Raw genomic sequence first — 15814 nt, 5'->3', positions numbered from 1 at the left:
TACGAAAATTTAAATATTTTTTTAATTTAATGTAGATTGGAGTAAAATATCTGTATCTTTCTTCATTTCAATCGGTAATATCTGTATGCTGGTAAAGGTACGTATGTTCGTAAGAATTATACTGTGTCACATTTTTGACAATCTTCTTTCATTCATATTAGCTAATAAGAGAATTATTGAAGTTAGTAAAGTAATGAAAATCAACGTTATTGAAAGAAAACTCTAAAAGCATTTACATTTCCAGAAATATATCAAAGTTCCTTTTCTTAAAAACAGCAGGTGTATCGTAGTTTTTATTTCTATTTCATTAAAAGCTGAACTTGTAAAATAAAAATTTTCTATTAGTGTAAGGTAAACAAAAAGAAAATCAAGAGACAATCCGTATCATGAATGAAATTCAAGTCTTACATCGGATTAAAAAGAAATATTCTGAATCTAAATGTTTATGCCTATTTAGCACAAAATGGGTTTATTTGTGTTATAAATTTATCTAAAACCATTCTTATAACAGTATGTTGCCTTTAAACTGGGTAAAAGTGTTAAGTATATTTTCTGATGGTATTGATATACTTGTCAAAGAAGTTCTAGAAACCTCAAATGTCGAAAGAGCATATGATAAGAATCTCCTTTCCTATCACTACGTCAGGTACAGGTTAAGGGGTGGCTTGAATGGATAAAGGTAATGTTTGTGCAAAAATATAGTAGTTCTATTTTGAAATGAGAAATAATTCGCTTTTTGTCAATTAAGGAAACTTGTGGTATTATTAAACAGAATGTCAGTGAAAGACATTGCGTTTGCATAGTGAATTATGAAGGTACTGAAAGGTAGTAAAGAAAGTGAATGAAAGAATTAATTTGAACAAATAAGGTAAGGCTATCATTAAAAGAAAAAACTGCTTAAAAGATATATGTTAGAATTAAAAGTAAGATGTTAAAATTTAAAAAGATGTAACAGAGTAAAACCAAAGAATACTGGTAATTCCCATCTGGAAAACAGTAATTTGAGTACGATATTGAAAAAGTTGGTTTTAAGAATTTCTTTATGCATGTGATGCAAAACAATTGCTAGTTTATCATGAGTGCTGACATAGATGCAATTAGTGCAGGAATAATAGTAAAATTAGTATAGTTAGTGTCTCTAAAACATGAAAAAATAATAGTGTGAGCAGTGTAAATTCATTTGAAGTACTTTAATATGACATAGACTAAATATCAGAAAATGTAAGAAATATTTTGGTATGTGTGGTTGAAACATTGAACGTGGTTGTAAAATTAGAAATGAAAATTATCAACACACTTAAAGGTAATCGGGATTTAAAACTAAACATGATGTTAGAAACTTTGAAGACCATAATACTATATGAGAAAGAAATACATTTAGATATAAATGGTATTAAACTGTAAAGTTGTGAATGGAAATTTCTGAGTAAAACCTGTAGATGATCGATTATGATCGGAGAATAAAACAAGTATTTTAAAAATTGTAAGGAAATATTTGAATATGGAGTAAATGAAAACAATCCATATCGTTAAAATGAATAAAAAGGGATAAAATGTTGGAATTACGAGTGATGAGACAGAAATAAAAACATTATAATAAATAAGTTAAACTAGAATTAAGAAATATAAACACAGAAGGGAAATCATGAACGTAAGAAAAGCAATTAACAGTTATAGACTTAAGTTTTTTAAAAAAATATTCGGTAATGTAAGGAAGATATTGTTGAACATGTGAAAGAAATTAGAAATTCTGTAGAAAATTTAGTAAAAGAACTAAGATCACGAAAAATAAACGTTTCTTTTTAAATAGAATTTCAAACCACTAAGTTAAAGTGTGTATAGAATACTAGAATGGTTTAAAAAAAGTAAATGAAGTTAAAATTCAGAATATATTGAACATTATAACGTTAAAAACAATGCGAAATTGCATCTAAAATTAAGTAGTGTAACAAATAAACAGCATGTGCGGGAACGTTTGTGAAATATAATATATAAGTTAAAAATCAGGGTATGCTCAAATGGTATGAAAAAAATAGTATGTGAAAATTAAATAAAATATTACAAATTAGAAACGTATTAAAAAATATGTATTAAAAAATATGACAGTAAATGAATATGTTATTATGAACAGAAAACCTGAGAAATAAGTTAAAGTTTCATGGAAAACTAGAAAGAATAAAAGTATCAGAATAAAATTGAGTAATAAAAACAAATTATCTTGTAGTTTCATTTTCATGACATGATGAACTATCATTAAAGGAAAGTCTTTTTTATATTTGTTTCTTTTACATTGTTTTCAGAGTCGCGCATTGAATAATTTTAACACCAGACTTAAAAAAAAATATTTCTAAAACATATAATTCACTTTTTCATTAATAGAGGGCAGCATCGCTATATCATCAAAATTAAGATGCAGAAAATATTTCCCGTTGCCAATTTTAAAAAACTAACTTTAAATGAAAAGCAGGAGGTCTACAACTCAATCAGCAATTTACCAACACCTCAACTCCACTCTTGACCACGCCTCCTAGTGTGATGACGTTGCCTTTGGCCCCGCCTTCTGTGTGACGTCATTGACCACGCCCATACCGCACACCGCGTGTCGCAGAACCCCCATTTTTTATCTACTTACATAAAAATATAGGCGTAAAGTTCTTGCTGAAGGACTAACTATCTTTGCTTTTTATAAAGTCGAAAATGCCTAATATTCATATTTAAATATTTAAACAATTAATATTCTTAATAAAAATCCGCATAAGAATACTGCTCATTTGTCTTTTCAGTTGTAAGTTCTATGTTTTAGCACGTCTATCTTCCATTTCCATCATTCTTGTAGCTTCATTTTCTTCGTACTGAGTAAAAGACATTGTTGGTAAACGCATCATCCAGCTGTAAAGAATAAAAAAAATTAAGTTTTATTGATTTAAATTAATAGTTATGTGTGCGCAGTGTGGATAAAATGAAATTACATATCTCTAGCAGATGAATAACAAAAAGCAGATGAATAAATAAAGCTAAAGATTTTTTTAAAATAACTATGATTTTGTTTTAAAAAATGATTCAAACGGGATAGATTTTAGACTATGACAATTATGGTTACTTGAAACATTTTAATAAAATTATATTAAACTTAAAATTTATATAAAATTTCTGCGAAGAAAACTCAAATTTAACATTATACTCCTTAATGCAAACTCGATCTTTACTATGCAAAATCGACCCTGAAAATATTGCTGGAACTACATAACTTAAAACCACTTTCATTATCATTTTGAGAAGCATTAACTTATGGATACTGAATTTCAATAAATAAGAATTTAAAATTAATTAATCCTTCATGGTAACTTAGAACTAACTATTCTAAACTAATACTTTTCTAATGTAAATGATTCTTCGGGAAATTTGTAATCAAAAATCATCAGTAATTTTGACAAAGATGTACTTTTTCATTCTTTACGTTTGATTACTTAAATTATAGAAAACGTTTCTCTTAATGACCTTTCTCTTTCTGCGGAGTTGGTGTAAAAATGTATATTTAATACATTTACACAAAATGAATCGAACAACATTGGCGTAATTTGAAAATTTACTCTATTTTGCATTTTATCTGAAGAATATAATGTAAAGGCTTTTTTCTAGTCGTTATAACCTGGGAATGGATTTAGGAGGACATTGTTTTATTAAGACTGCATTAAATCATGTATAACGCTCATTCTTAATTCTGATTTATATGTCAAACTCTCAATCGTTAAGAGCTATAAAAATGGCAGAGCTAATTTACTCGAACGTAGCTTGAAATAAGTTACTTAATGATTTCTGTTCCCAAATTCTGACATTTATGAAGAGTTTTATAATTAAATATTATAAGACGTTTTGGCCCAAATGAATTAAGGAAGAAATAGGTTTTTTAAATTGTTGATATACCTGACGAAAATATTTAAGAAATTAAATGTTCATTATTGGTATCTAAAAAGCATTATTATTTATATAACAGATGTATATTAATTAGACAAAAATTTTTACTTCTTTTAAAATCTGAGAAATTTTTATTTTATTTAGAAATTACCTTGAAACTTAACACTTTAATTAAATCCCAAGACAAATTTTCCTTAATAGTTAAGTTACGTGTTAGTGGCGAATAATACTAACGAACAATATCAGATTTACTTAATAATATGTATAAAATAAATTTGCGCTTTTTTGCAAGCAAAAAGTAGTGTTTACTATCATAGATAGATGGCGCCACTTTTAGCCTATAACCAAATAATTTGTAGGGAGATAAAACAACAAATTCTTTGCTGTAACAACTCGTGTTCGTGCAAACTGATAAAAGCCAACACTTTTGTTTAGTCTACCACATAATGCACTATTTCCAATACGTTTTTACTAATCTGTTGCTTTCCTAATCTAATGGATTCAAAGAAAACGGTATAAAAGTGCAAAAAATGGTTAACATAAAATCCCAAAAAGTTCAGGTGAGATGTAATAAAATAAATAAGAATAAAAAATGAAGTTCACCATGTTTGCTGATTTAAATATATAATAAGAGTGCAAGGGTTGTAACAACAGAAAATCCATTATATCATCTGTTCGGGGTTTCCAAAATTTCTTTTCAAAGCTCCCTCCAGTCTTTACTGCTTCAATATCTTTTCAATGGAACCTCTATTCAGAACACAGTTCCATTCGACGGCTGAAGTAATGATGACGACATTGTTCAATCTTTACTTCAACTGAAGATATCCTCAAAAGTATGACAGTGCATTAAAGCACCGACTGTGAAGACATTATTATATCGTTATTGAACCAGTAATGTCTACAAAATTAAAGCTTTTCAGTCAGTACAGAGGAATCATACTCACATTACTGATGGTAAACGTTTTGTGTCATCTGCATTTCAACTTGAATCTGAACCAGAGGTTACATTGGCCACACGACCGGTAGAGTGGCTAGCGAAGCTCGCTGCTGTACCCTTTGACCAGTTCATGACTATTAGGAGTTAAGTTATCTACCAAAGAAGGAACACATTCTCCACATTACAACCTTCGTAGATAAGAACTAACCTGCTCTTAAAATGTGAAATTAACTACCGAAGACCTGGTGCATTTGGGAAAGCAACAGACAAAGTTAGAGGAAGAGTTAAAATCTTTGATATAAAATTGATAGCAGTAGCGTTTCAAAAGTTTCAAGAAGGCCTCACTTTTGAGGTAAATCAAGATCCAAATTCTGAGAGGTTTGCTGAAGTGTTGTGCCCAATGACACACAGCCGTATTATTCTATTTAAGAAAGACACTTCTTTTCTTAAGAAACACAATCCGTATTGCTGCCCCTCTAATATGCCATATTCTTCCACCTCTCATAGAACCCCCTCATTACAAACGACCCCTTTAATTCCGAGTCTTCAGAGGGTGTGTCAGACGTTGAGTCCCCCCCCCATACAAAAATGTACTAGTCTCAACATCACTCTATCCACGCATGCACACATTCCTCAAACGTATCTACAAGATAAGTATTGTATAGTAAAGTAATTCTTTGTTTATTTATCAGGTACCGTATTAAAAACTTAAAATGTTATTTAAAAAAATTAACATGTTATTTGTGTTAGTATTTTTAATTGTGTATTCGATAGTGTATAGCCCATATCTCCATGAATACCTATAATAGAGACGCATGGTGAACCCATGAACAAATTCATGGTACGAAAGTTTGTTCGGAAATTAGGATTGGATTGGATTATTAAGGCAAAGCACACGAGGGCTATCTGCCTAGAGGGATGCCTTTCGTGGAGGACTTTCTAAGGAAAACCGACTCGTATACACGTTACACATGGGGAAAACCACAAAAACGCCTATGCAGCCAGCCTGTTCGCGGGATTGTTCAGAAATTAACTCGCTTGTAAAGTCGGGAGTCGTGTGTGCATTTTATATTATTACTTCTTCCATTGCTTCGATAAAACAAACAAAAATGTTACTTAGCTTCACTGTATTAAACATTGAAGCGTTACTTCAAAAAAATGTGCTAATTGGAATTCCTAATTTATATAAGAATTTACTGTTTTATAACAGAGTTAATTCTATCGTTTCAAGATTAATAATTTTTTATTTTCATTTTCAGTTTTAAATAGTAAGTAAAATCTTACATTATAGCTGTTTACGTAAAGTAAATAAACTACAAGATATGAAAGAAAATAGTTACTAAATTTAATTTCTACTTATACGTCTTTGAATGTGAGTGAGTATATTTTTAATATTCTATAAAATAAAAGAATTACTTAAATCATTTAATCATCTCTTCGGAAATGTTCACACAGAAAATACAGATTACAAATGATCTGTTGACTAACATTCATAATATTGTAAAGTTTAATATTTATTAACCATTTTCTCATTAATTTTATCTTTACTATAACTTCTACTTTCTTCTGCTTTCAACAGGTTGCAAATTATTTAACGTGTATATAAGAACAAAGTTTTTGAATTTAAGGGTAAGCTTTTGGCAGCGACGGCTGACTATCTTGCTATACGCTATACGATGTCCAGCTCTTAATCTGTTATCAGATCTGATAGCTATTCCTGAGAACAGACACATTTCCAAAAGTGTTTGCTTTTGGGATATGTGACTGGTTGATTTGCGTGAATATTAGTTCTTTTTGGTAAACATTCGCTGTAAGCAAAAAATCTTCGCCTCACTTGCAAATATCCGGCCGTAAATAGTTGGAACATACATTCTAGCAATACTACTTCGGCTAGGAACGTCTCCGTTTAATAGTGGGAGAAACTCGATTTTTGGAAAAGTTTCTTCTAGAGGACGCGTTGCTAAACGTGATCTCCTTTTTAGAGTTACCTAAATCGGCTTTAGCCCTTTGCTAGCAGTGTTTCATCACGTATTTAAAAGCCTTGAGACAAATTTGCCGTGTAAATTGCATATTGTATTTATTTCCGTTTAATTTGCCATTTATGTTCTTTGAGATTCCACATCTCTTTTTGTGATACATGGGTGAAGTAACTGTTACGTTACAAAAAAAGGTGTATTTAAAACCTTCTTCTGCGTTTATGGTTATTCCACTAGAAGTTTACAACGGGGCGACAAGTCGTCTAACGGTTTACACGGAGCAGAGATCCGCTTTAATAATTCGTAAGTCTCGGTATAATATAAGTAAAAGAATCAAGTGAATTACGTAAAGAAGCACATTCAATCCTAAAGTTGAGGAAATTATGTGAGACTTCTTTAAAATAAAACAAAATGTACCCGTGTGACAATGTATAAGAATCAAACATCTTCATGTGAATGTAAGGAAAACTAATTACTTGAACGCAATAAATTCGTCTACGTAAAGTTTATGGCAACCCATTTTGACTATTATGAAGCCCGAATAGAGTTCAGCTCTATTCGGTCACTGTAAAAAGATAATAAGACTTTCTGCAAGGTCCCGTTCAGAAGGTGTAATGAAATAATAATAAAAAAAACAAATAAGTAATATCAGACAGAAACTTTGTCTCTGAACTAAATGTAATAAGAGTTGTTAGTGAAAAAGATAATATACGTAAATGTATAAGAAAAGACTTTGGGTAATAAATTTGAAGCTAAAGGTGAAATAAATGGAAAATATAATATTTATTAGTAGATGCTATTTAATTATAAACATTTGCAAATAAGCTAGCGAACACAAGAATATGCGTTTAGTAGCAATCATATGAATATTATAAACTTACGCAAAAATGACAGCAGAAGGTATAAGAAATATAGCAGCAGCTACATATGGCAAGCCTGGATAGAATGACGCCGACCAGTTGTAGAGTTGTAACATGCAAGTAGTACCAAGGACAGGAGTCAATGCCTCGCACGTTGCCAAGAGAGAAAATACACGTCCTACATAGAAAGAAATAGATTATATAATAAAGGTTGTAGTCATTAGGTCTTTTTAAACCAGAAGATGGGAAAATGAGCAATGCTCTCGTGGGCACTCTAACCTGGACTGGTGCGCTGAAAGGGGGAAGAAAATACCTTATAAGGTTAGATTATATATACTGGTAGACAAAATTAAGAATGAACACCTTTTCTCGTATACCTTGAGAAATACTGGATATAAATAAATGACATTCGGAATGATTACAGTTCATTGTATGACAATATTGTGTACAAAACAAAAATGAAAATGACATTCATTAGCATGATTATGGAGAAGAGTCCAATGTCGTCCAAACTTGAGGTTGAAAGATAGCAGTGAATATGTGGCTAGTGTGCTGTGTGGTTGCCTCTGACAGACAGACAACATGCACAATGAGTAACCCTGCTTTTAATTAGACAGTTCAGGAAGGCCTGTGGAAGTCGCACCCATTCCTCCACCAAAGCAGTTTTTAACTCCTGAATGGTTCCGGATTGGGGTTGCCGCATTGCAATATCCCTCCCAAGAGCAACCCAAACATGTTCAATAGGAGTAAGGTCAGGAGATTTGGCTGCCCAATTTAATCGGTAAGTTACCTAGCTTTTCAGATAGTCATCAACCAGGTGTGTCCTATGTGTTCGTACATAGCCGTCCATAAAAATGAACTCAGGGCCAACAGGAGCCCTGAAAAGTCGCACATAGGGTTCTAAGATTATATGCGTGTACCTCTGGGCATTCATAGAACAAGTGACAAACAAACAGAGCTGTATGCGGGCATCTCCTATGATCTCTATCCAGACCATCACTTCATCACATATCGGTCCGTTTCCATGATGTTGCTGGGATAGTATCGGATCCTAGGCTCCCTCCATACCAATAATCCCCTAGAATCAGGTTGTAGACTGAATCTGGACTCATCCATGAAGAAAGCGTTAACCCAATAAAAATGTGCTCAGTCTTGGTGTTGTCTTTTGTTCTCTTTTGTGGGAGGGAGTGAGTGGGATGCAAATAACCAGCTTTCTGGCATATAGTCAGAAGCCTTCGGGTAACTATCTTCCTTGAAACTGATATTCCTGTGGCGGTAGGGAGGTCACGAGACAGTTGTGCGACTGTAGACGTCGTGGTGCTTGGCTGAAGGCTGCAAGTTTCAAATATCGGTCATCATTGGTCATTGCGGCTGTCTGGCAAACTTGTCCTGGTTTCCTGGACACTGTCTTGCTGTTTTAAAACTGATTAAACAAATTAGAGATGACACTTGGCGTTACACCCAATTCTCATACAACCTGAGCTTTGGACTGCCCTGCCTTAGGCCTGCGTACTCAAGATTATCCATCTCATACCTTCGTCTAAGCGATGATGTGTACTCATTTCATCTAAAACAGCAAAAAACAACAAGATTATTCAAGCAAGACAATAAAATCACTTTTGTGTTGCACAACGGAATGAGCTGAGCAGCTGGATGGACGCGGACTTTGATACTTCTCGCTGGCGTAGCTTCGTCCACAGGAATACATAAACTCATCTCAGTGACATCAGCACCACAGTGACATTTTATGGCAACCAACTGTTCAGGTTTTGTGTGGTATTTTAAGAGAAATATGGAAAAATTTTTTCCACCTATTAATTTTGTCCACCAGTGTACTCGCCTAGCATCAACTTGAATTCTCAAAGACCGGGTTTATGTTTACCATATACAGCGTTCGGAAGAAAAAAAAATTCTTTCCTTGTCTTTATTTTAGCAAACGTTGGTTGTTAACATATACTTCCGGTTCAAAATGTTTTAAATGACGTAAATATTTATGTTCTGGCACTTAGAAAAATACGTTTTGTAAAACTTAAAAAATTTAAAGGTCTCTCGATCCTTCTACTGAGATTTTGTAAAGTGTTCTGCTATATTTAGATACAAATAATTTTAGAATGTGATCAAGGTCTTAAAAATCATATCTTTGATGTAACTTCGTTTCGCAATTTTAATATGCAACAAAATTATTTGATTCACAAAGTTATTATTTATTAAAATTGTTAATAAACATTAAAATGCATTATTTGCTGATTTCACGAACAGCGATGAATATGCATCCATACAAAAATTTGATCATTAATAAAAACATTTGATTCATTGTACTCAATCACGCGAAATATTTCCATTTTTTTCAAGTAAAATAATGATAATCTCCATTAATTGTAAAAAAAATTGTTAAATTCTGCTTCTTACACTGAAATGTTCATATTTTAATATCAGATGAAATTTTCAAGTTCTCGCATGTATTATTTTTATCTTCTACCTCCTGTTAAGGAATATTCTTTGATATTGCCAAGAGATGGCGTTAGGAGTCCATCTATTGCCTTACTTAACCTTTCCCCTTCTGAACAATTGACTTGAAAAAATATTCTTCTTCTTGAAGGTAGAATTTCGATGCACTACGCAATAGAATTCGATTTTAGATTTTAGCTGGAACTATTCAGTTCTTGCCTTTTGAGCCTTAAATATTCGATTCAGGCATTTTAGCCTACATTGTATATATGTAAATATTAAGTTTAATTAAAATTTATGGAAAACCCTCCAGGCCATGCATCTCATTTTTTGGATTATGAGTGATTCGACTTTGATCTAGAACTTTCGTTACATAATGGTGCATCGGCCGGGAAAAGAATCTGATTAATTGGAAAATTTGTGTTTTTTGCCTTTTGGATTAGCTTTGTAAGCGAAGACTTCTCATGGTAAGTCTCCTTTGATAATTTATTAAAATGGAACAGAAGACACTAATTAAGAATCGAGCACATATACGTGCTTCTGTAACTCAAATTATTAAAAATGTACATGAGTATTTAAAAGAAGAAAATCAAGAAGAGTTAGAAAATTGTTTGGAATTGTTAAATAGTAAAGAAACGGAACTACATGATTTAAATGAAAAAAATACAAAATTTGATTGAAGATGAATCAAAATTAGATTCCGATATTAACACTTCTATGGAATATAACGATAAAATAATAATAGCGAAGTCTAAAATCAACCGTTATTTAAGGAAATACAATACTCAAAATATCAACACGAATTTAAATAATTCATCTACAGAAGTTGAACCAAAAGACAGATTGAAGGCAATGTGAAATTGCCCAAACTGTTAATTCACAAATTTTCCGAAGATTATAACGATTGGATGAATTTTTGGAATTCATTCAAGGTCACTATTCATGACAATGTTACACTTTCGAAGATCGAAAAATTAAGTTATTTGAGAACTTATTTATGTGGAAACGCAGTATCAGCCATAGAAGGTCTCTCAATTTCAGAGGCTAATTATGACTCTGCTATAGACATTCTTAAAAATAGATTCGGTCAAAGTGACCTTATTATCAATACACACATTTCTAATCTCTTAAATTTAAATCCCGTTCAAAGTTCAAGTGAAGTGGCAAAATTGCGAAAACTTTATGATACAATTAACGTTCAAGTCAGAAGCCTTTTAGCATTCGGTGTGAAACCAGAAACATATTCCAACATGGTTATTCCAATTTTGATGAAAATTGTCCCGAACGATATAACTTTAGAATTTCATCGTACAAATACTGAAAATCCTTCAACCTATGATTTAAACAAATTTCTAGACTTTCTCCGGTTAGAAATAGAATCGCGAGAAAAGATTAATTCGTTATCCTTTCCACGCAAGTCAAACCCGGAAATGAAAGGTATTAACAGATATCCACCGACGCCGAAACATAAACAAACTGTCACCACATATGAATTTATGGCAGCCGCGTCATCAAATGGAAACTGCATTTTTTGTTTTCAAAACCATGACTCAGAGTCCTGTTTATGCCTTACAGTTAATGAGAAGAGAGATATTTTGAAAAAAACAAGCGCGTTGTTTTCTTTGTCTAGCCCCTAAACACAAAATCTCACAGTGCCGGCAACGCCAAACTAAAGTTTGTAAAACTTGCAAAGGTAAACATTCAGAAGCCATATGTTTTAAATCCAGTTCGATAGTTAAAAATACACCAAGTGATAAAAAGGATAGTATATCAATTTCGAAAAATGATACACAGACTAAGAAACAGAAAGAAGAAATTGTTTCGGCCGTTTCACATAATGCAAATAACACAATTCTTTTACAGACTTGCACGATAAAAGTTAAAACAGCTAAGGAAAAGGTGTTTGCCAGACTTCTCTTGGATAGTGGAAGTATGAAAAGTTTTTGTGCTCGCGAGTTAGCGGACAGATTAAACCTCGAAGTCATAAGAAAAGAAAAACTGACTGTCTACACTTTTGGGAATACTTCTCCCATCCAAAAAAAAATTATGACGTAGTTAAATTAACTTTAGAACATAGAAGTTATCCCGATTCTAGAATAGAAGTTGAATTATTAGTAACTGATCATATATCAGGTACAAATATTCCTCCTCCTAAATCAGAAGAAATTAAGCAAAACAGACAATTAAAAAATCTGATGCTCGCAGATTTTCCCGATTGTAAAAAACCCATTGCCATTCTAATTGGTGCAGATTATTATTACAACATAGTAATAGGACACGTTAAATACTTAAGCAAAAATCTTGTTGCAGTGGAAACTATTTTCAGCTGGTGCCTACATGGACGAAAAGGTGATGATGATGTCTCTTTAGCTTTCAATGTAGTTGTAGGGGAAGATTTGATTTCCAAACAAATAACAAAATTTTGGGACTTGGAAAACTCAGGACTTATTGATAAGAGGGAAAACTTCGATTCAACTGAAAATGAAGTCGTCGAATATTTCGAATCAAATATAACATATGAAAATTCTCGCTATAAAGTTAGATTGCCTTGGAAACATGACACATCAAATCTAAATAATAATAGGGAAATCGCAGAACAAAGATTTCATCGACTTAGAAAACGATTTAGAAAAGATCCTAATCTATTTTCCGAATACAGGAACGTATTAAGAGATCAGTTAAAACAAAATATTATCGAACCAGTTACAGAAATTTCAATTGAAGAAGATGTCGTGTTTTACTTACCACATAGGGAAGTTATACGCGAGGATCGAGCTACAAGTAAATTACGTATTGTTTATGATGCATCATCGCATGCCCCAGGATCCATTTCTTTAAATGTCTGTCTACATGTTGGGGAGCCCACCAGCGGCCGAGCGGTAAAGACGCTGAACACTGGTAGTTCGGTCTGAGGTTCGAATCCCGCGAACGGGCTGGCTGCATGGGCGTTTTCGTGGTTTTCCCCATGTGTAACGTGTATACGAGCCAGTTTCCCTTAAAAAGTCCTCCACGAAAGGCATCCCTCCCTTTAGGCAGATAGCCCTTGTGTGCTTTGCCATAATTAAATACACCACACCACACCTACATGTTGGGCCAAATTTGTACCCTGAAATAATCGAAATATTGTTAAGATTTCGGTATAATCTAATAGCCTTCACCGCAGATATAAAACAAGCCGTTTTACAGATTCTCATACATGAAAAAGATCGAGACGCAATCAGGTTTCTGTTTTACGAATTCCCTAATGATGAAACCATTTCTCCTGACATATATAGGTTCACTAGAGTTTTATTCGGAATAAATAGTAGTCCATTTCTATTAGCCGCTACCATTAAACATCATCTGAAAAAATATAATAAACTTTATCCTACAACGGTTAACTTTTTGAATGTGAACGTATATGTAGATGATGTGATTGGAAGCCAACCAACGATCAATGAAGCATTAACTACGAGTCTAGAATCGGTCCAAATATTTAAGGAAGCAAGTATGCAGCTTTACAAATGGCATAGTAACTCAATACAATTACATGAATTGTGGGTAAAACAGGGTATCGTTCCAGATGAAAATCCTGAAGATTTTAATAGAGAAAATTTCCCATTCAAAGTCTTAGGTATGGCATGGGATAATTCAAAGGACTTACTGTCTTTTGATGTTCGGAACTTATTGTCTTTCACATCTAAACCAATAGAAACAAAACGATTTCTTCTACAAGTGTTGGGTCGGATATTCGATCCGATTGGAATTTTAGGACCTTTCACTGTTAGAATAAAGTGCTTAATACAGAAGATTTAGTTGTCACAAATAGATTGGGATGAACCGTTACCTAAAGATTTGTCCTCTGAATGGAGAAAGTGGTGTGAAGAGCTACCTCAAATGGCTGAATTCTCCATCTCGCGTTACCTTTTCATGCACTCGAACATTAATGTCGAAAATCTCGAACTACATTGCTTTTCAGATGCAAGTGTCAAAGCCTATGGTACAGTCGCATATTTACGTTTCACGACAGAAAATAAAGAAATCAAAACGGCCTTTGTCTCTTCTAAAAATAGGGTAGCCCCACTAAAATCCTTTACTTTACCGCGGCTAGAATTAATGGGGGCATTGTTATCAGTTAAGTTAGTCAGCAATATTCTGAAAGCACTGAAATTGAGAATTCCGTGCTATTTTTGGACAGACTCAACAATTACTTATTTTTGGATCCAGAAACAACCTGAAGCCTTCAAACCCTTTGTCAGGAACCGTGTCGAAGAAATACAAAAATTGAGTTCACCTCAAGATTGGCATTATTGCCCAGGTGTCGACAACCCTGCAGATCTCGTATCTCGGGGAACGAAGATTTCCAAGTTAATAAATGAGACCATTTGGACGCAAGGTCCCCAGTGGCTTCAGCTCCCTCACGAACTTTGGCCAAGATTAGATAGTAAAGAAACAATAGATGAAAACAAGCTGGAATACCGAAAGGGATCCGGTGATATACATTAACTTTGAATGTACAATCGAATAAAGTGCAGATGATCTTTTCGACATATCAAAATATAGCAAATTAGAGAAGGTGTTAAGAGTCACTGCTTGAACAAAATGTTTCATTAGAAAATTAAGAAAAACTAGCGACATTCAAGGAACTCTCACAGCTAAAGAGTTACAAGAAGCAGAAAATTTCTGGATAAGATCAGAGCAAAGGAAGTTTTTTGCCGAAGAATATAAATCCCTCAAAGAAGGTAATTCAGTTGGAAAAAATTCTCCTTTGTACAATTTTCTTCCTTACATTGATGAAAAGGAAATCATGAGGTTGAGAGGAAGACTGGAATTTTCTGACTTCTTACTAGATAATAAACATCCAATAATCTTACCTAAAATTCTCGACTAACGATTCTGATTGTATGCAAAGAACATGAGAAGATAATGCATGGAGGAATTGCTGCAACTTTAGCTAAAGTCAGATCACGCTTCTGGATTCCTAAAGGACGACAGTTAGTCAAAAAAGCATTAAAAGGTTGTATAATCTGCCAAAAATATTTAGCTAAACCAGCAGACCAGATGACAGCACCCTTACAAAAGGATGGAATTCAAGAATCGCCTCCATTTGCAGTCTGTGGAATTGATTTCGCCGGACCAGTTTACGTAAAGAATTCTAAAGACACTCGAAAATCCTATATTGTTTTGTTCGTTTGTGCAGTAACCCCAGCTGTACACTTAGAACTTGTATCAGATATGTCAACAGAATCCTTTTTACTTGCATTTCGTAGATTTTTGAGCAGAAGAGGAAACTGCGTAATCATCTACTCTGACAACGCCAAGACCTAAAGACCTTTAAGAGGACAAAGAAAGAACTTGAGAATTTTTCAAAAGTTTTAAAAGATGACAAATTCAAGAATTTCATTGCCAAAGAAAGAATCCATTGGAAATTTATAATCGAACGAGCCCCATGGTGGGGAGGGTTTTATGAGAGACTTGTTAGATCTGTTAAAGAATGTTTAAGAAAAATCGTAGGAAAAGCATTGTTGACTTTCGAAGAAATGTCTACACTACTTGTCGAAGTGGAGTCAGTTCTTAAATCACGACCTCTAAGTTACGTTTACAACGACAGTGACGAGCCGCAATCGTTGACTCCAATGCACTTCTTAAACATTGGACAAACTGATTTGAAGTATCCTTTGACCTTTGCTAGAATCATC

General features: G+C 33.2%; 1 protein-coding gene across 1 annotated transcript in view; it reads right to left on the bottom strand.

Moving 5' to 3' along the window:
• Positions 1-2006: 2006 nt before the first annotated feature.
• Positions 2007-15814, bottom strand: part of LOC118180012 (putative peptidoglycan muropeptide transporter SLC46) — a 72415-nt gene continuing 58607 nt past the window's right edge. The window contains exons 8-9 of the mRNA XM_085825405.1: positions 7710-7866; positions 2007-2889 (exon numbers count right to left, since the gene is read on the bottom strand). Coding sequence (XP_085681531.1) covers positions 2793-2889; positions 7710-7866 — 254 coding nt within the window. The 3' untranslated portion in view covers positions 2007-2792. The remainder of the gene's footprint in view (positions 2890-7709; positions 7867-15814) is intronic.

This window comes from Stegodyphus dumicola, chromosome 10 (genome assembly GCF_044657685.1).
Source record: "Stegodyphus dumicola isolate Sdum_Otavi_A_Nest chromosome 10, ASM4465768v1".
Taxonomy (NCBI): Eukaryota; Metazoa; Arthropoda; class Arachnida; order Araneae; family Eresidae; genus Stegodyphus; species Stegodyphus dumicola.
This window is presented reverse-complemented; position numbering and strand designations above follow the sequence as displayed.